Genomic DNA, 20,390 nt, shown 5'->3' on the forward strand with positions numbered 1-20,390 from the left:
CAGAACCCTCGAAAACAACATGAAATTAATGGATTTGAGTCATAATAATGTCAACCCATCTAACGTGTTTATTAAATGGGTTGGGTATGGGTTAGGGCATCAACTCACTAAACCCATTTTGACACGTTTAATTATTATATCATTAACGTGTAATTTTAAATACATCCACAAGTATTTAAGAATTTTCTAAATTACTCATTTTTTGTGATAAAATTTAGTTTATGTTTTGTGATACTTAATTTATATTGGTAAATATTGATTTATGGTTACATGACTTTGTTTTTAGTAATGATATTTTATTTTTGGTGGTAGAACTTATTTTTTCCACTAAAGATTAGAATTTTATTAAACAAGTTATATATGGGTCGAGTCAAGTATACCCATTTATAAATGAGTTGAGTTTAAGTTGGACATGATTATTAAATGGGTCGGGTTTGGATTTGATGATAATGAATTTTTTCGTGTACAATACTGTTGGGTAATGTTCTTAATATTTTATCTACATAGAAATTGCACCTCACCCATTGTAAATGAGGGTTATTTGTTTTTGTACAAATAAATAATATTTTAAAGGTATTGGATTTTTTATGCCCAACATAACTATTTTATATATATTTATAATCAAGGACATTGGCAAAAAAATTTCATAGGTTTATGACAATGGAAAAAAAGGGCCACATTTTTGTTTAAATACTCCAAAACATTCTATTTACAACAGTAACTTGTTTTTTTTGGAAAAAAATACTCTTTCATTTCATCTTCTTTATTAAACTTTTTGTTAAATTACAACTTCCTCCCTTCTAACCATTTTTAGATGTTACGAAGGAGAGAACTCTCCATTCTCACTCCAAAACCCATCATATAGCTATTAGAATCATAAAAAAAGATCTAGTTGTGAGGAACGATCAACATCTTGTTGATCTTGGTGAATCTCGTGTTCCATCTATGATTTGTTGTATATTTTTATCAAATGTTATCTCTCTCACTACCTCAAAAAAGTTAAAATACGCTACTATTATAGCGTTAAACTCAGCAGCCCAAGACCAATGTTTATTTTTACTGGCCCAAAACCCAATTTTAAACCCATGAACAAATTTTGACAGGCTAAACCCATCGAACCATCGAAATTTTTTAATGAAAAAACCCTTAATGTCTTAACAAACTTCCTTCTCAGCTATTTCAGAGGAACATCAGATCGAAAACAATTGGTGAAGAAACTCATAGATAACTTTCCCTCTTGATTTGGTTCAATCAAACTCACAGATAATTTTGAGAACACCGAACGATCTCTCAATCTCACTCAAGTCTTTCAATCTCCCATTTCGGATCAATTGAGAGCACCGAACGAGCTCTTGTCACTTCGCCAATGGATTTTTAATCTCTCAGAACTCAAATCAAATAAGAAATTAGAGTTTAAGTAAAAAACCCTATGAATTGAAGCTCACTCATCAGTGCCACCGATCAAACCACTCCATATCTTATCTCTAAGTCCATCTCTATCAAAAACCCTAAAAAGCCCTAATTTTTTTTTATTAGTTTGTTTCCAAATGATGTAATTCCATCATTGTTTTGCTCAATTGTGTAATTTGAGTATATTAAACTAATTTTACTCAAAGGAATCGTGAAGGTGTTTCTTGATCTTCTATAGATGAACAACATTGCTAAGGTTAGCTTATTTGAAATTGAGAAAAAATCTTCTCTTCTTGATCTTGATAAATAAAAAATATTGCTGAGGTTAGGTTTTAATGTTTAAGAAACAATTTTTGAGATTTTTAATATCTGATTCTATTCATTTCTATTCTTTGTTTAAGTGAGTTTATGTTTAATTCTTTCAATTATTGCTGTAGAAATCTTACAATTTGCTTGATTTTTGTTAAAAAAAGTTTTAAAATTTGCAATCTTTCTTATCATATAAGTTAAAATTTAGGCATTTTAGTCTTTCTTCTCATGTTTGTTTAGAATTTTGAACTTATCTGAATTATATCTTTAACTCTGAATCTCATTTCTCAACTCAATTATTGAATATCTATATAAGAAACACTCAATACTTCCATGGGTTTAACTGCTAAATGGGCCAGATGTTAAGACCTTTCGTCATGGTTTATTTCATTTATTTTAAAATCTGTTGTATAATCTTGTATAATTTTATCCTCATAGTTATATAAATGGAAAATAGTAGCAAAAATCTGAATGATTTTATGAATTTTTAAGGGCATAGATCATAAATTTATTATAGTGTTGAGGCTCAACATTATATTATAAGAGAACTATCGTCAAGGTTCAACATTACCTATCACTGAACCTCGATGAAGACTAACATAACGTTTCTTTTGTAAATAAAAGTTGTTTGCATCATCAAATCTCAATGATTGTATATTAACTAGAGGTTCAATAATAAATTTATAACAAAATGTTAATATAACTAAATAAAATTTTGTAGCGTTGAATCTCAATGATTATATATTAAGTATAGGTTCACCGATAGTTTTGTTATATTCCAATGACAAGCCTCGACATTGCAAAATTTTTATAATCTATACCCTAAAAAATTCACGAAATCATTCAAATTTTTGCTACTATTTTTCATTTGCATAATTATAAGGATAAAATTATACAAATTTATACAAAGGATTTTAAAAGAAAGAGAGGAGAGAGAGATATCATTTGATGAAAATGTCCAATAGATCACAGATGAAACACGAGATTCATCAATATGAATAAGATGTTGGTCGTCCCTCACAGTCAGATCTTTTTAATTAAATTCAATAGCTATTTGGTGGATTTTAGAGTGAGAATGGAGAGTTCTCTGTTTTGTAAAATCTGAAAATGGTTAGGAGGGAGGATATTATAATTTACAAAAGGTTTAATAAAGAAGATTAAGTAAATGGCATTTTTGTCCAAAAACACGAGTTACGGAGTTACGCAAATGAAATGTTTTTTAGTATTAAAAACAAAAGTGGCCCCTGTTTTTGCCATTGTAATCAATCCTTACAAATGAAAGGTAATTTTATTATTTAAAAATAAATATATTTATGAAGAAAGAATTTATAACTATATGTAGAAAAAACAAGGTTTGGAGGAAGTTGTGTTAACTTTAGGGGAGTATAAGAAAATAGTACTTGAGTTTAAGGTCTGCCAAGTAATAGACTTCTTTTAATTGATAATAATATAACAAGAGATTCAAAGCGAAATTTAGTGAAAAATGGCAGGAGATAGGGTTGTTTAAAGAGATTACATATGAATTTTTTTTGCCTTTTAAATTAATGAATATTTTGAAAATTTGTATTAACTATATTAAACTAAAACTGAAGTAATTTTACTCATATCCCACTTAATAAAATCAATTCATGCTATTGGCAAGGTAAAGAAATTTATAGGAACTTTTAGAAATAATTTAAAGGAATATTTACAAAAAGATGATCAACTTTTGACGAATTTACGATTCCGTCTCACTGTTCAATTTAATTATCAAAATGTGAACGATAACAAATTCGCATATTTAAAGTGACTATCTCACAGGTTTCACTATTTTTATCGAGATAAACACTTTAAATCTATGAAAATGTCGCTTTAAATTAAACCTGCTATATAATCACTTTAATACCTCCAAATTTGTTATCGTTTTCCCATTTCGGTAATTAAAATGAAAAGTGAGCTGGAATCGTAAATTCAACAAAATTCAACTCACAAAATGGTAATTCACCCTAAATTAAAAGAGGAGAAAAAAAAGTTCTATAATCAATTATTTACTGTCCTAAAGAAAAGATAAGTGCCACATAACTATTATTTAGTCTTTTTAAAGAAATGTAGAGCATGTCGAAGAAGAAATTCTCATTCAAATGACATAATCGATTATTTTCTTCTAGTCTTGTACCAATTACTAAGGTCCGAAAATAGGAATCTTATTTCATTATTTATCATAAAACATACCATCAATCAAATAATGATCTTTTATAATTTTTATTACTATCTTCATCTACGTCATTTTGAATTAATAAACTTTTGTAGTTAAACAAAATAAGGATAAAAAGAAGGGAAATCAGAAGGCATAGTAAGTAAAAGTTCACAGCGTGTGAATTACATACACATTCTATATATGAACCAAGAAAAGAAAAAGTAGACATGGAATAGAGAAATTAAACTTTGGCCCAATCGATAGCCCTCTCCCCTAGTGGGATTTTCTTGTAAAAGACATTAGTATAGTCTCTCATCTTTACTTTCCTAAACAACCTTGGTCTACTCTCATCTATCAACTTGGAAGCAGGTTCAATTTCATTCTCCATTTCAGGAACAAAGAACATAGCCAAAGAGAACCTCTCTCTTTCATAATCTGGTACCACCTTATGTATTGGGCTCTTGAACACTCCATTAGTCATTATCTGCCAATGCCATTAAATTGTTTTTCTTGAAAAATCAAACTTCATGAAGAACTAGAAGTCTAAAAGAAAAGAAAAAGACTATATATATACCTCTATCTGATCGGCAACGTTGACAAGCAATGCATGAGGAATGATTGGAACTTTGAACCATTGATCATCTTTGAGGACTTGAAGACCTTCCACTTGTTTATCTTGCAAAACAATGGTGATTGATCCTCCATCTGAATGTGGTCTAATACCATAAACAAGGTCAGGCCTCGAACAAGGAGGGTAATAGTTAAATTTTGTGAAAGTTGGAGCACGTTCCCCAGCCTGGTTGAGGAACGCGTTCTCCTCCAAACCTAGTATCTTTGCCATAATCTTCATAATGGATTTGTAAACTAAACTAGCCTTCGTGCTATATTCATGCAACATTTCCCTGCAAGATCATTCAACAATTATTTTTCGTGGATATAGGTATTTAGGAGTGGATATATCGCTCTATTCTTTTTTCTTTTTTTTGGCTAAGTTGATAGGAACACAATTAAGTTGAATCAAAACTTTGATCTACCAATATCAAAAGTAAGATAGATACCTGAAATCATTTGGATTCTCGGGCCAAAGTTTGAGCTTCCTCTGATCATCCGGTTTCACCAAGAGATATAGACAGTCGGACCACTCAAGAACCTGATCTTCGGACACAATTACGTTATTCCCATATCCTTCTAAGTTGTCTTCTGTGCCATCTTTATTGATGGCGTACTTATGCTTCTCGTCCATCGAAAGCTGAAAGAACTTCTTCGCTATATTAAGCATTTCATCGAGTAAAGTGCTCGGTATATCGTGTCCTATTGCCTGAAATTTAATCAACAGATTTAATAATGTGAAAGAGTGACATTGAAAAATTTAATGGACCAACATGACAAATCTAATGATGAATCTCATGAGTGGTTATTGTCACCCATTGGCCGGAATTAGAACCAAATCATTTTGGCTATTTTGATTCAGTTGCAATCAAGTAAATCATTTGCTTAAATGGGTTATCAATTTTTGGTTCAAATTAAACTAGGCAAAATCATTATTATAAAAACCTTATCGCATGGATTTGGGGTCAGCTATATGAATCTTGTTCCTCGTCTACTCTATTAAGAGTCACATCTTCTATCATATCATGCCAAACTAAGGGAAAATTACTTAATAGACCCTGGTGTTGGGATTTCTTTCTATGTACCTCTAAAATCTTTTAAATACCCACAACTTATGACAAATTTTTAAGTATAAAAATACCCTTTCCATCTCTCTTATCTTACCTGAGTTTTTTTTAATTATAATTGTGATTCATTTGACAAATAGAGAATGATATACTCATAATTTCAAAGATTTAAAATAACTTTTGATCTGATCAAATCCAATGATTTGTGATGATGAACAGAAGATGACGTACCCATAATTTTATTTTTTTATGTAAAATATTATCCAAACGTTTGTTTCGCTAGATAATATATGCATTTAAGATATTTTAAGAAGATCTATTCAATTGAAAGTTTGCCACTTCTCATAAGTGACGAGCTCTCTACTTTTGACATAAAAACTTGGTTACATGCCTAATTGATAAAGCTCACTCGAAAAAAAAAAAAAAAAATTAAAAGAAGAATAGGAAAAAAAAATAATTTGAGGTAAATTGAACCTCAAAAACCAATTTAAAATAGTAAATTTCCAAGCATCTAATTAAAGACTCATAATAATTCGCCACATGATTTATCGTACAATCACGAATTAAATACATAGAGTCCTCTCTAAAAATAACTAAAATCTACCACTCCCTATAAAAGAGAATACCTTCCTCTCACTTATACCCACTCAGTTTAACCATGGTTTTAAAACTTGGTTTGACGTCTCATCTCCTTCTTGGGCAAGACGGAGTTGTCTTAGATGAGTCGATTCGTCTTGGACGAGATAAGAATCCATAACGGTTTCCCATACCTAATCAAAGTCAAGTGGCACCTCATTTTATTCCACGTGGCATTTTCTTTTTAGTACCTACTGATGGTATAAATATTAGGGGTGCAACTTGGTTCAATTTGAGATCAAATTGGAACCGAATCGACATAGGTCGCTTCTACAAATTTAGAACCAAAACTGAACCTACTAGCCCTTAGAACCGAACCAACTCAAACTGACCTTAGTTCGGTTCGATTTGGTTCACAGTTCTCTTAAATCATAATGATCATTTTCATAGCGTTAGGTTTTAGTTTGTACGAATGAAGAGCTTCAATCGTCCCATCTGTAATAGCTTCAATGGGGGAAAAGCTTCAGTGGAAATCATTCGATCGATCCAAAATCTAATTGATTTCTTCGACTTTGAGTTCTTCAAGTTTGTAATAGATCTTCAATGGAGGAGGAGTGAATGAAGGAGAAAGAATACCACTCAATTGAATAAAATTATTTATTTTTAATTTGATCTCAAAGAATCTGACTAACCTTACTAATAGAGTATATCTTGAGGTCCTGTTGACTGTGGATGAGGCTTGGTAAGGCATTGTTTCCTCACTAAATTAGTAAGGGTAGTGGAACTCTTAATCAATTTAATTTTTGATTTAACATAAAACTTTTTCATTTATTTATTTTTAGATAAAACTGTCTCATTTAATTTGAATACAATTGTGTCATTGATTGTATCAAAATGTTAATGAAATATTTTCCATAGAATTACACATAGTATTTTAAAGGAGGTATTACAATTTTAACGAAAATCTAGGTGGGTGGAATAAATTTAAACTATCACGTGTCATTTAATAAAGAGGTTCCTTCATAATTTTGAAGTCACTTACTCCTTTAAAATGGTACTCGTTAGAATAAAATAAATTTATTTACAATGTTTTTGTACATCGTCCCCTACATGTATTTTGGTTCAATTCTCGGTTTGATTCGATTCTGGGACACCTCTAAATCGAGAATTGAACCAAATTAATCAGTTTTTTAAAACTTTAACTCAGAATCGAATCAATTTTTTATAAAACCGAATCAAACCGCCCTTAATTGGTTCAGTTTGGTTCGGTTCTCGATTTAGACCGAACCAACGTCAAACCCTAATGGATATGTGGTCTATCCCTTGGTGAACCTACCAACCAAAAATCGTAGTATTTGATAACTTGTATCCACTAGATCTAAGATCTTGAAAAAGAGTTTAAATTCAACCATTAGAAATCATGTTTATGATAATGCCATAATCAATGGATGTACATCACCAATCAAACTGATCTTTCGTAGGTAGATTCATCAACGGATCGACCACATATCCAGTGGATCCCCCAAAAATGTTACGTGGTATAAAATGGGTGCCACCTAACCTGGTTTGGTTTCTCTCTTGAAACACGCTGAGTTAGACTTAACACGTGTCAACTCGATTTTGATCTGGTTTTAAAACTCAGTTTCTCATCTTGTCTTGGCCATGGCCAATACTGAGTCGCCTCGGACGAGTTTTCCGATACATTTGAGACGTCTCGTCCAAAATTTTCAAAAAACATGAACGTGAGGCCATGGTTTTTAAACTCGTCCGAGACCGAGATGTATCGCCCAAGTTAACTCGGTATCGCAGCCTAACGAGACTAACTCACAATGAGTCATGAGACGACCGCGTATCGTGAGTTATGCGAGTCGTCTCGGACGATATTTTCGCAAAACTCGTCTGAGACGAACGAGATATCCGAGACATTACAAATTTTACATTAACTCGCGAGACAAACAAGTTGTATCGGACGAGATTTCAAAATCTCGTCCGAGTTGACCGAGTTTTGCGAAAAAAAAATTACAAATGAAAATTTATGTTTTATTTTTACAAGCAATAGCTATTGAGTAATATTATTACTTTCTTGTGATAAATACTTAAATGTATTTTTTATAATTTGTTTTATTTTTTCTTTAGAAGCCTTTTGATGAAATTTTCATTAGAAATTTATACTAATCTTTAGGAAACATGTGTTTTATTTAATTACCTTGAATTTGATTGATAGGTATATTATGAATTTTTTATTTTTAATTTTATATTTTTTTAGGGATTCATTTTTTAATAGGAATCAATTCTAAATTTTTCCTGATTTTTTCACATTTTTTAAATGGTTAAAAACCATTGTTTCAATGTTGAACGAGACGACTCGACGAGACGAGACGTATCGTCCGAGTCAACTCGGTATCGGAGGTGGACGAGACGAGACCAAATACCGAGTTTAAAAACCATGCGTGAGGCATGATTTTTAAACTCGTCCGAGACTGAGACGTATCACCCGAGTTAACTCAGTATCAGAGCTGAATGAGACCGACTCACAAAGTCATTTCTTGACCGACGTCTCACAGTGTAATTTTTTGAGTTATCTCACGAGACGTCTCAAACGTATCGAAAAACTCGTCCGAGACGACTCGGTATCGCAGCTGAACGAGACGAGATGCGATACCGAGTTTAAAAATCATGACGTGAGGTATTAAATCTCGTTCTAAAAATTGACTTGTGCGTCCGTCTCGTTAACGCCGGATACCGAGACGACTTGGGCGATACGTCTCGGTCTCGGACGAGTTTTAAAACCATTTCTGGGCACCCATGACTCAAATATTTGTTGAGAGGTTTGTTAGCTAGAAGAATTATTACCTGAAACAATCCCCATGAGGTGAGGGCCAACCTGAGCTTCTCCATCTCTTCTTCTTTTTCTTTGGTTGACGATGATGGAGATGATAACAGATGAAGATCAACGATTGGGATTGAAGATGATGACAGACAAGCGTTGCCGTTGGTGGGTCCATCATTTTCTCTATCTCTATCTCTACGGATGTATCTCGAGGGTGGTTCATCACCGTTGATGGCAAGTTCCTGGACGTGCTTCAATAGCATCACTTCCTGGGCTGGATCAGGACTCCCAGCCATGTTGTGGTCCTTGGGATTCGTGTGGATGATCGATTGAGAACAAGTGTTTCTTTCTTCTTCTTTTGCACTCTTCGTGGGGGTCTGTATATATTATTCACCTCCAATAATTTCCATCTTTTCTGGGCTGTCGTTGCAAACTTTGAAGCCTACAGCAACAGAATATTGCAGGTGGGGGGCCGTTAACTGGTCCACGGGTCAATGAGAATAGAGTTTTTCTGTAAGCTTTTATTAACACACCAACTTTTACTTTTACTTAGAGTGCTCATATTCGAACTAGAAAGTCTTCACTCAGGTCAATACTTGGCTGACGTGGCATGTACACAGAATCATAGATCTATTTCCTCGTGATGCACAACTGCAAATCCCCATAAAAATGTACATTGTGTATCCCAAAAAAATAGATTTATGGTTCCATGTATATGCCAAGTCATCCGAGTGAAGACTTTCTAGTTAGAATATCATTACTCTTTTTACTTATGTAATTTTAAGAACCTTGATTTTGGTACTCGGTTTTTTCACTCGATCAACCACTCGGCTGATGTGGCAAGGATACATAATCATAGATTGTGCTACGCCCTTGCCACATCAGTCAAGTGGTTGATCGAGTGAAAAAATTGATTACGAAAATCAGTAGCCTAATTTTAAAGAATTGGTGTGTTGTAACTAAAAGTTGGTGTTCCATAATGATTTTCTGACTCCCCCTCTCACATACTCTCCCGATGTGGAACGTGATAGAATCGTAGATTTTCTTCCTCACAATTGTACATCTCTAGAAAAGAAAAATCTACAATTCTGTCACATAATACATCCACGTATCAGAAGGGGGAGTCAGAAAATCACGATGCTTAAATCAAATTCAATGAGTTGAATAAAATAAAAACAATTGAGTTATGTGCACATGCGAATAATTCACAGAAATGAGATAACGCAGAAAATGATTAACTCACGAGTTAAACCAGACATATCAGACGAGATTTCAAAATCTCGTCCAAGTTAACCGGGACAAACAAGTTAAAGTCTCAACCCTCTATTCTTTCACTCCCAAAACGACTTTTTTTTTTAATTTATTTTTTAATAGGAATCATTTCTGAATTTTTCAGATTTTTTTAATGGTTAAAAACCATTGTCTCAATGTCGAAGGAGACAAGATGAGATACTGAGTTTAAAAACCATGGTTGATAAAAACTATTATTTTAAATAGGTATGGATTGTATCCAACCCTAAAATTTAAAATTTGGGTTTTAGTTTTTTTTTTTTCCTCTGATTTCTTTGGCCATTTTAACAAGTTATTCTCTTCATTTATTTTTAATAATTTTTTTATTATTTAATAAAAAATTGAGTATCAATAAAAATAAAAGCTGCTATTGTTACACCAACTTTGGCTAATGCCACGTGTGTTAATCTTAGTTTTTTTTTCCTAAGAATTGGGGTGGCATTAGCAAAATTTGGTGTGGCAATAGAATCTCTCATAAAAATCATATCTTTTTTATTTTTTTATTACAAAATAAAATAATGCAATTATTAAAGTGACAAGTGCATGGCACGTGTTCTCCGTTTCCCTAGAAACACTTATTGCATGGTATAGTGGGGAATTTTTATATTTGATTAACGTACCCTGGCATCTAGCAGCTCACACAGAAGAACTTGTCGGGAGGCCATTAAAAGACTTAAAAGAAATAAGTGGGCCCAATCTTAGTACTGATAGTCAAGGTCTGGGCCGGACCGAGTGCAAATACGGGGAGATATGAATTGAGTGACGTGGAAGAGAGACCATGCGAAAAATTGAGTTACGTGCACATGCGAAAAATTGATTGTCATCCATTGCTTGGAATTAGAACCAAATCATTTTGGCTATTTTGATTCAGTTGCAATCATGTAAATCTTTTGCTTAAATGTGTTGTCGATTTTTAGTTCAAACTATATTAGGCAAAATCATTATTATAGAAACCTTAACCTAAGGATTTGGGATCAGCTATATGAATCTTATTCCTCGTCTACTCAGTCAAGAGTCACATCTTCTATCGTAATATGCCAAAGACATGATTGTAAGGGAAAATTACTTACTAGACCTTGGGTTGGGGTTCCTTTCTAAATACCTCTAAAATATTTTTTTTTAAATACCTACAACTTATGATAAATTTTTAAGTATTCAAATACCCTTCCATCTCTTTTATCTTACCTGAGTTTTTTTTTTTTAATTATAATTGTGATTCATTTGACAAATAGAGAATGATACACGCATAATTTCAAAGATTTAAAATTAACTTTCAATCAATTCCAATGATTTGTTATGATGAACAGAAAATGACATACCCATAATTTAATTTTTGATGTGAAATATCATCCAGATGTTTGTTTTGCAAGATAATATATGCATTTCAGATATTTCAAGAAGATCTATTCAATGGAAAGTTTGCCACTTCTCATAAGTGACGAGTTCTCTGCTTTTGACATAAAAATGTAGTTTCATGCCTAATTGGTAAAGCTAACTTGAAATAATAATAAAAAATTAAAAGAAGAATAGAAAAAAAAAATAATTTGAGATTAGATTGAACCTCCAAAACCAATTTAAAATGGTCAATTTCCAAGCATCCAATTAAAGACTCGTAATAATTCTCCGCATGATTTCTCATACAATCACGAATTAAATACATAAGAATCCTCTCTAAAAATAACTAAAAACTACCACTCCCAATAAAAGAGAATATCTTTGTCTCACCAACTTTATGAACTTATACCCATTTAGTATAGCCATGGTTTTAAAACTTGGGTTGGGTCTCGTCTCCTTGGACGAGACTGAGTTGTCTTAGACAAGTTGATTCATCTTGGACAAGATAAGGATCCAAAATGGTGTCCCATACCTAATCAAGGTCAAGTGGCATCTCATTGTATTCCATGTGGCATTTTTTTTTTTTTTTTGGAGACCTAGTGATGGTATGGATATTAGGGGTGCAACTTAATTCGGTTTGAGGTCAAATTGGAATCGAATCGACATAGGTCAATTCTACAAATTCGGAATTGAAACTGAACCGACTAACCCTTAGAATCGAACCAACTCAAACCCACCTTAGTTCGGTTTGATTCACAGTTCTCCTAAATCATAATAGCCATTTTCGTTATCCTAAACCAATGAGAGTTAGGTTTCAATTTGTACATAGGAAGAGTTTTAATCGTCCCCTCTGTAACAACTTCAATAGGGGAAAATTTTCAATTGAGGATATAGAGCTTTAATGGAAATCATTCGATCGACCCAAAATCTAATCGATTTCTTAAACTTTGAGTTTTTCAAGTTTACAATAGATTTTGCTTCAATGGAGGATGAGTAAATGAAGGAGAAAGAGTATCACTAGATTGAATAAAATTATTTATTTTTAATTTGGTCTCAAAGAGTGTGACTAGTCTTACTAATAGAGTACATCACAAGACCATGTTGACCGTGAATGAGACTTGATTAGATATTGTTTCCTCACTAAATTAGTAAGGGTGGTGGGACCCTAGATCAATTCAATTTTTTATTTGACATAAAGATGTCTCATTTATTTTTTTAAGATAAAAATGTCTCATTTGACTTGAATACAGTTGTGTCATTAATTGAGTGAAGAAAAAACTTTAAACAGATTTATCGCATCAAAATGTTGATGAACATTGTCCATTGGATTACACGTGATATTTTAAAGGAGGTATTACAATTTTAACGAAAATCTAGGTGGGGTGGAATAAATTTAAGACATCACGTGTCATATAATAAAGAGATTCCTTCATAATTTTGAAGTTGTTTACTGCTTTAAAGTAGTACTAGTTTGAATAAAATAAATTTATTTATAATATTTTGTAGATCGTCCCCTACATGGATTTTGGTTCTGTTCTCGGTTTGGTTCAGTTCTAGAACACCCATAAATCGAGAAACAAACCAAATTAATAGGTTTTTTAAATCTTTAACCCAGAACCAAACCGACTTTATATAAAACCAAATTAAAAGCATGCTTCGGTACAATACGGTTCTCCCAAACCGTCCTTAGCTGGTTCGGTTTGATTCAGTTCTCGATTTAGACCGATCCAACGTGCACCCCTAAAGAAATGTGCTCCATCCCTTTGTCAACCTTCCAACCAAAAATCGTAGTGTTTGATAAACTTATGTTGTTAAACAAAATAAGGATAAAAAGAAAGGAAATCAGAAGGCATAGTAAGTAAAAGTTCACAACGTGTGAATTACATACACATTCTTATATATGAACCACGAAAAAAAAAAAAAAAAAGTAGACACGGAATTGAGAAATTAAACTTTGGCCCACTCGATAGCCCTCTCCCCTAGCGAGATTTTCTTGAAAAAGACATTAGCATAGTCTCTCATCTTTACTTTCCTAAACATCCTTGGTCTACTCTCATCTATCAACTTGGAAGCAGGTTCAATTTCATTCTCTATTTCAGGAACAAAGAACATAGCCAAAGAGAACCTCTCTCTTTCATAATCTGGTACCACCTTATGTATTGGGCTCTTGAACACTCCATTAGTCATTATCTGCCAATGCCATTAAATTGTTTTTCTTGAAAAATCAAACTTCATGAAGAACTATAACTCTAAAAGAAAAGTCAAAGACTATACATATATACCTCTATTTGATCGGCTACGTTGATGAGCAATGCATGAGGAATGATTGGAACTTTGAGCCATTGACCATCTTTGAGGACTTGAAGACCTTCCACTTGTTTATCTTGCAAAACAATGGTGATTGATCCTCCATCTGAATGTGGTCTAACACCGTAAACAAGGTCGGGCCTCGAACAAGGAGGGTAATAGTTAAACCTCGTGAAAGCCGCAGCACGTTCCCCAGCCTGGTTGAGGAACGCGTTCTCCTCCAAACCTAGTAACTTTGCCATAATCTTCATAATGGATTTGTAAACCAAACTAGCCTTCGTGCTATATTCATGCAACATTTCCCTGCAACATCATTCAACAATTATTTTTCGTCAATATAGGTATTTAGGAGTGGATATATAGCTCTACTCTTTTCTTTTTTTTTGGCTAAGTCTATAGGAACACAATTAAGTTGAATCAAAACATAGATCTACCAATATCGAAATTAAGACAGATACCTGAAACCATTTGGATTCTCGGGCCAAAGTTTGAGCTTCCTCTGATCATCCGGTTTCACCAAGAGATACAGACGGTCGGACCACTCGAGAACCTGATCTTCGGACACAATTACGTCATTCCCATATCCTTCTAAGTAGTCTTGTGTGCCATCTTTATTGATGGCGTACTTATGCTTCTCGTCCATCGAAAGCTGAAAGAACTTCTTCGCTATATTAAGCATTTCATCCAGTAAAGTGCTCGGTATATCGTGTCCTATCGCCTGAAATTTAATCAACAGATTTAATAATGTGAAAGAGTAACATTGCAAAATTTAATGGAAAAACATGACAAATATAATGATGAATCTCATGAGTGGTTATTGTCATCCATTGGGTGGAATTAGAACCAAATCATTTTGGCTATTTTGATTCAGTTGCAATCATGTAAATCATTTGCTTAAATGTGTTGTCGATTTTCAGTTCAAACTATATTAGGCAAAATCATTATTATAGAAACCTTATCCTAAGGATTTGGGATCAGCTATATGAATCTTGTTCCTCATCTACTCTGTCAAGAGTCACATCTTCTATCGTATTATGCCAAACAAATGGTTTTAAGGGAAAATTACTTACTAGACCTTGGGGTTGGGGTTCCTTTTTAAATACCTCTAAAATATTTCTTTTTAAATACCTACAACTTATGACAAATTTTTATCAAAATACCCTTTCCATCTCTTTTGTCTTACCTGAGTTTTTTTTTTTAAATTATAATTGTGATTCATTTGACAAATAGAGAATGATACACGCATAATTTCAAAGATTTAAAATTAACTTTCGATCAATTCCAATGATTTGTTATGATGAACAGAAGATGACGTACCCAAAATTTTATTTTTGATGTGAAATATCATCCAGATGTTTGTTTTGCAAGATAATATATGCATTTCAGATATTTCAAGAAGATCTATTCAATGGAAAGTTTGCCACTTCTCATAAGTGACGAGTTCTCTGCTTTTGACATAAAATTGTAGTTTCATGCCTAATTGGTAAAGCTAACTCGAAATAATAAAAAAAAATTAAAAGAAGAATAGAAAAAATAATAATAATTTGAGATAGATTGAACCTCCAAAACCAATTTTAAATGGTCAATTTCCACGCATCCAATTAAAGACTCGTAATAATTCTCCGCATGATTTCTCATACAATCACGAATTAAATACTTAAGAGTCCTCTCTAAAAATAACTAAAAACTACCACTCCCAACAAAAGAGAATATCTTTGTCTCACCAACTTTATGAACTTATACCCATTTAGTATAGCCATGGTTTTAAAACTTGGGTTGGGTCTCGTCTCCTTCTTGGACGAGACTGAGTTGTCTTAGACAAGTCGATTCATCTTGGACAAGATAAGGATCCAGAATGGTGTCCCATACCTAATCAAGGTCAAGTGGCATCTCATTGTATTCCATGTGGCATTTTTTTTTGGAGACCTAGTGATGGTATGGATATTAGGGGTGCAACTTAATTCGGTTTGAGGTCAAATTGAAATCGAATCCACATAGGTCGGTTCTACAAATTCGGAATTGAAATTGAACCGACTAACCCTTAGAATCGAACCAACTCAAACCCACCTTAGTTCGGTTCGGTTCACGGTTCTCCTAAATCATAATAACCATTTTCGTTTTCCTAAACCAATGAGAGTTAGGTTTCAGTTTGTATGAAGGAAGAGTTTTAATCGTCCTGTCTGTAACAACTTCAATAGGGGAAAATTTTCAATTGATGATATAGAGTTTTAATGGAAATCATTCGATCGATCCAAAATCTAATCGATTTCTTAAACTTTGCGTTTTTCAAGTTTACAATAGATCTTGCTTTAATGGAGGATGAGTGAATGAAGGAGAAAGAGTATCACTCGATCGAATAAAATTATTTATTTTTAATTTGGTCTCAAAGAGTGTGACTAGTCTTACTAATAGAATACATCTCAAGGCCATGTTGACCGTGAATGAGACTTGGTAAGATATTGTTTCCTCACTAAATTAGTAAGGGGTGAGACCCTTGATCAATTCAATTTTTTATTTGACATAAAGATGTCTCATTTATTTTTTTAAGATAAAAATGTCTCATTTGACTTGAATACAGTTGTGTCATTAATTGAGTGAAGAAAAATATTTAAACGGATTTATCGCATCAAAATGTTGATGAAACATTTTCCATTGGATTACACGTGGTATTTTAAAGGAGGTATTACAATTTTAATGAAAATCTAGGTGGGGTGGAATAAATTTAAGACATCACGTGTCATATAATAAAGAGATACCTTCATAATTTTGAAGGTAAAATAAATTTATTTATAATATTTTGTAGATCGTCCCCTGCATGGATTTTGGTTCTGTTCTCGGTTTGGTTCAGTTCTAGAACACCCATAAATCAAGAAACGAACCAAATTAATAGGTTTTTTAAATCTTTAACCCAGAACCAAACCGACTTTATATAAAACCAAATTAAAAGCATGCTTCGGTTCAATACGGTTCTCCCAAACCGTCCTTAGCTGGTTCGGTTTGATTCAGTTCTCGATTTAGACCGATCCAACGTGCACCCCTAAAGAAATGTGCTCCATCCCTTGGTCAACCTACCAACCAAAAATCGTAGTGTTTGATAACTTGTATCCACTAGATCCAAGCTCTTGATAAAGAGTCTAGATCCAACGATTAGAAATCATTCTTAAGACAATGCCATAATCAATGGATTCATCAACGGGTCGACCACATATCCATACGGTCAGTGGGTCCCCAAACATGCTACGTGGTATAAAATGGGTGCCACCAAACCTTGGTTAGGTACGGGTCACCAAACCTTGTTTGTTCTCTCTCTAGAAAGTCGATGGTTATAAAATTTGTCCGACGCTGAGTTAGACTTAACACGAGTCAACTCGATCTTTGAAGCATCTGAACACTCATGACTCAAATATTTGTTGGGAGGTTTGGTAGCTAGAAGAATTATTACCTGGAACAATCCCCATGAGGTGAGGGCCAACCTGAGCTTCTCCATCTCTTCGTCTTTTTCTTTGGTAGACGATGATGGAGATGATAACAGATGAAGATCAACGATTGGGATTGAAGATGATGACAGAGAAGCGTTGCCGTTGGTGAGTCCATCATTATCTCTATCTCTATCTCTACGGATGTATCTCGAGGGTGGTTCATCACCGTTCATGGCAAGTTCCTGGACGTGCTTCAATAGTGTCACTTCCTGGGCTGGATTGGGACTCCAAGCCATGTTTGTGGTCCTTGGGATTCGTGTGGATGATGGATTGAGAACAAACGTTTCTTTCTTTCTTCTTCTTTTGTCGCTCTTTTCTATCCCTACGTATGGATAAGGACTGGGGGTCGGTGGGGGTATGTATATTTTATCCACCTCCAAATAATTGCCATCTTTTCTGGGCTGTCGTTGCATACTTTGAAGCCTACAGCAACAGAATATTGCAGGTGGGGGGCCGTTACCTTGTCCACGGGTCAATGAGAATAGAGTTTTCTGTAAGCTTTTATTAACACACCAACTTTTACTTTTACTTAGAGTGCTCATATTCGAATTAGAAAGTCTTCACTCAGGTCAATACTTGGCTGACGTGGCATGTACATGGAATTATAGATCTATTTCCTCCTGATGCACAACTGCAAATCCCCATAAAAATGTACATTGTGTATCTCGAGAAAATAAATTTATGGTTCCATGTATATGCCAAGTCATCCGAGTGAAGACTTTCTAGTTAGAATATCATTACTCTTTTTACTTATGTAATTTTAAGAACCTTGATTTTGGTACTCGATTTTTTCACTCGATCAACCACTCGGCTGATGTGGCAAGGATAAATAATCATAGATTGTGCTACACCCTTGCCACATCAGTCAAGTGATTGATCGAGTGAAAAAATCGATTACGAAAATCAGTAGCCTAATTTTAAAGAATTGGTGTGTTGTAACTAAAAGTTGGTGTTCCATAATGATTTTCTGACTCCCCCTCTCAAATACTCTCCTGATGTGGAATGTGATATAATCGTAGATTTTCTTCCTCACAATTGTACATCTCTAGAAAAGAAAAATCTATAATTCTGTCACATGCCACATCGGGGGTAAGTCAGAAAATACGCATAAATCAAATTCAATGAGTTGAATAAAATAAAAACAATTGAATGATGTACACATGCGAATAACTCACAGAAAAAGATATGTGATTCTGTGCACATGCCATATCATTCGCATCATCACTCGTCACTTTAAAGTTATCATTAATAATATATATAAAAAAAATATTAATTAAAAAATTTGGAAACTAAGCATCCTTAAATTTTTACAAAATGGATTTATTAAAGAATGTTATATTGCCACGCCAACTTTTACTAAGACCACCCAAGTTTGATCTTTTTCACGTGAATTGGGGTGCTTATAACAAAATTTGGTGTGGCATAGAATCTCTATTATTAAAGAAGAGGAAATATCTTTTAATTTTATTTTTATATATTTTCTTAGAAGTCTGTAGGGGTGCACATTGGAACAAGTCAGACTGAGAATCGAACCAAACCAAGGCCTTATGATTTGGTTTGGTTAAGTTTTTTGTTCTTCGATTCGATTCTGGTTTAATATTTTGAAAAATCGATTAATTCGATTCGATTCTCGATTCAAGGGTATGTTAGGACCGAACTAAAATTATTATATATATTAACTCCTCCCACTTAAAACACTTTTAGATAATTATTAAGGCACCCCTCTTCTAATCTACAATGCATTTCAACAATTGCACTTAGAGTATGTTTGATAACACTTCTGAAGTCTTAAGTCTAATTTCTATTTTCTGAAATCTAGTTCTGGAAAAATTGTTTATTTGTCATTTTAAAAGCTTCTAATTATAAATAAAATTTTAAAATATAATAGTCATTTTGACAATATTATTTTTTTTGTAATTCTAATAATTGTTAACAAAAAAACATAACATATTATACATAATGAAATCATCCACACATTTAATTTCGATTTCTAATAAATCAAATCTCTCAAAAGTATTGTTTTCAAATTGAATTCATATTTGATCAATTATATTCCAACAAGGTAATACTCAAACAATAAACAATCATGCATTTTCTAATTGATTTGCAATCTGATCACGTAAAGTGATCATATCAACTTATGTTTGCGGTGAAAATATTTCATTATAAAATGCTGGATCTTTTGACGATTCAGAGTCTACATTGAAACAATAAAGAAAGGGGGTTGAAATGATCAAATAAGGATTCAATCACCCAAAAATACCTTAATAACTAAGCACTTGAAATACTACACACCCAACCACTTCCCTAAAAAATCATCAAAAAATAACTTTTAAACTCCTTGAAAAAATTTCATCAAAAAAGAGAAAATCCATAAGACCCTAATTATCCTACCGAATCACTTGCTTGCTTATGGTAAAAAATATAGATAACATTCAAAAATAGTTTTTGATATACAAGCACTACCCAATTGGATTGAGATGTGAATTACCTAAGCACTTCTTCATCATGTATGAAATAAATAATTCTAAGTTATTCTTGGACTAGACACTAGTTTGGCCTTGTACCAATTAACGTTCCCAACCTCCATCAAAACTCGAGAAGAAAAAGATTTAATGTTAAAATCCAACTGGCAATCATTATCATGGCATTTTATCTTATGATTTTAAAAATCGTCCAAGACCAAGATGACTACCCTAACAATCTCAATCGTCAACAAAACTTAAATTCACATACACTCAAAAAATCCTAGAGATTTTTAAATTACAAACATATGATCAAAATTATATATATGAAACATATGATGTTAGAAGAAAAAGAGATGTTTGTTAATGGATAGAAATGATAGATCAAAGATAGAGAGAAATCTTACTGTGTTAATTTCGAAGTGAAAAATATAAGGTATTCGAATACGAAACGAGATAAAGGGGGGAGACTTTGATAACACTGTTGTAGAGGAATGAGATGTAGAAAAGTTAAAAATAAGGGTTTTGAGATTTGTA

General features: G+C 33.1%; 2 protein-coding genes across 2 annotated transcripts; both read right to left on the minus strand.

Moving 5' to 3' along the window:
• Positions 1-4,024: 4,024 nt before the first annotated feature.
• On the minus strand, positions 4,025-9,340 carry LOC147397288 (protein LATERAL BRANCHING OXIDOREDUCTASE 1-like). Its single transcript, XM_086452829.1, has 4 exons — positions 9,001-9,340; positions 4,954-5,213; positions 4,470-4,797; positions 4,025-4,379 (listed from the first exon to the last, which is right to left on the minus strand). Exons 1-4 carry the CDS (start codon positions 9,271-9,273, stop codon positions 4,137-4,139), a joined length of 1,104 nt encoding a protein of 367 aa, XP_086308955.1. The 5' UTR covers positions 9,274-9,340; the 3' UTR covers positions 4,025-4,136.
• Positions 9,341-13,436: 4,096 nt separating this feature from the next.
• On the minus strand, positions 13,437-17,731 carry LOC147397289 (protein LATERAL BRANCHING OXIDOREDUCTASE 1-like). The gene is made up of 4 exons (XM_086452831.1): positions 17,352-17,731; positions 14,368-14,627; positions 13,885-14,212; positions 13,437-13,792 (listed from the first exon to the last, which is right to left on the minus strand). Exons 1-4 carry the CDS (start codon positions 17,622-17,624, stop codon positions 13,550-13,552), a joined length of 1,104 nt encoding a protein of 367 aa, XP_086308957.1. The 5' UTR covers positions 17,625-17,731; the 3' UTR covers positions 13,437-13,549.
• Positions 17,732-20,390: the final 2,659 nt, after the last annotated feature.

The sequence above is a fragment of the Akebia trifoliata genome, chromosome 8 (assembly GCF_017979445.1).
Source record: "Akebia trifoliata isolate Shusen 1 chromosome 8, ASM1797944v1, whole genome shotgun sequence".
NCBI classification, from domain to species: Eukaryota; Viridiplantae; Streptophyta; class Magnoliopsida; order Ranunculales; family Lardizabalaceae; genus Akebia; species Akebia trifoliata.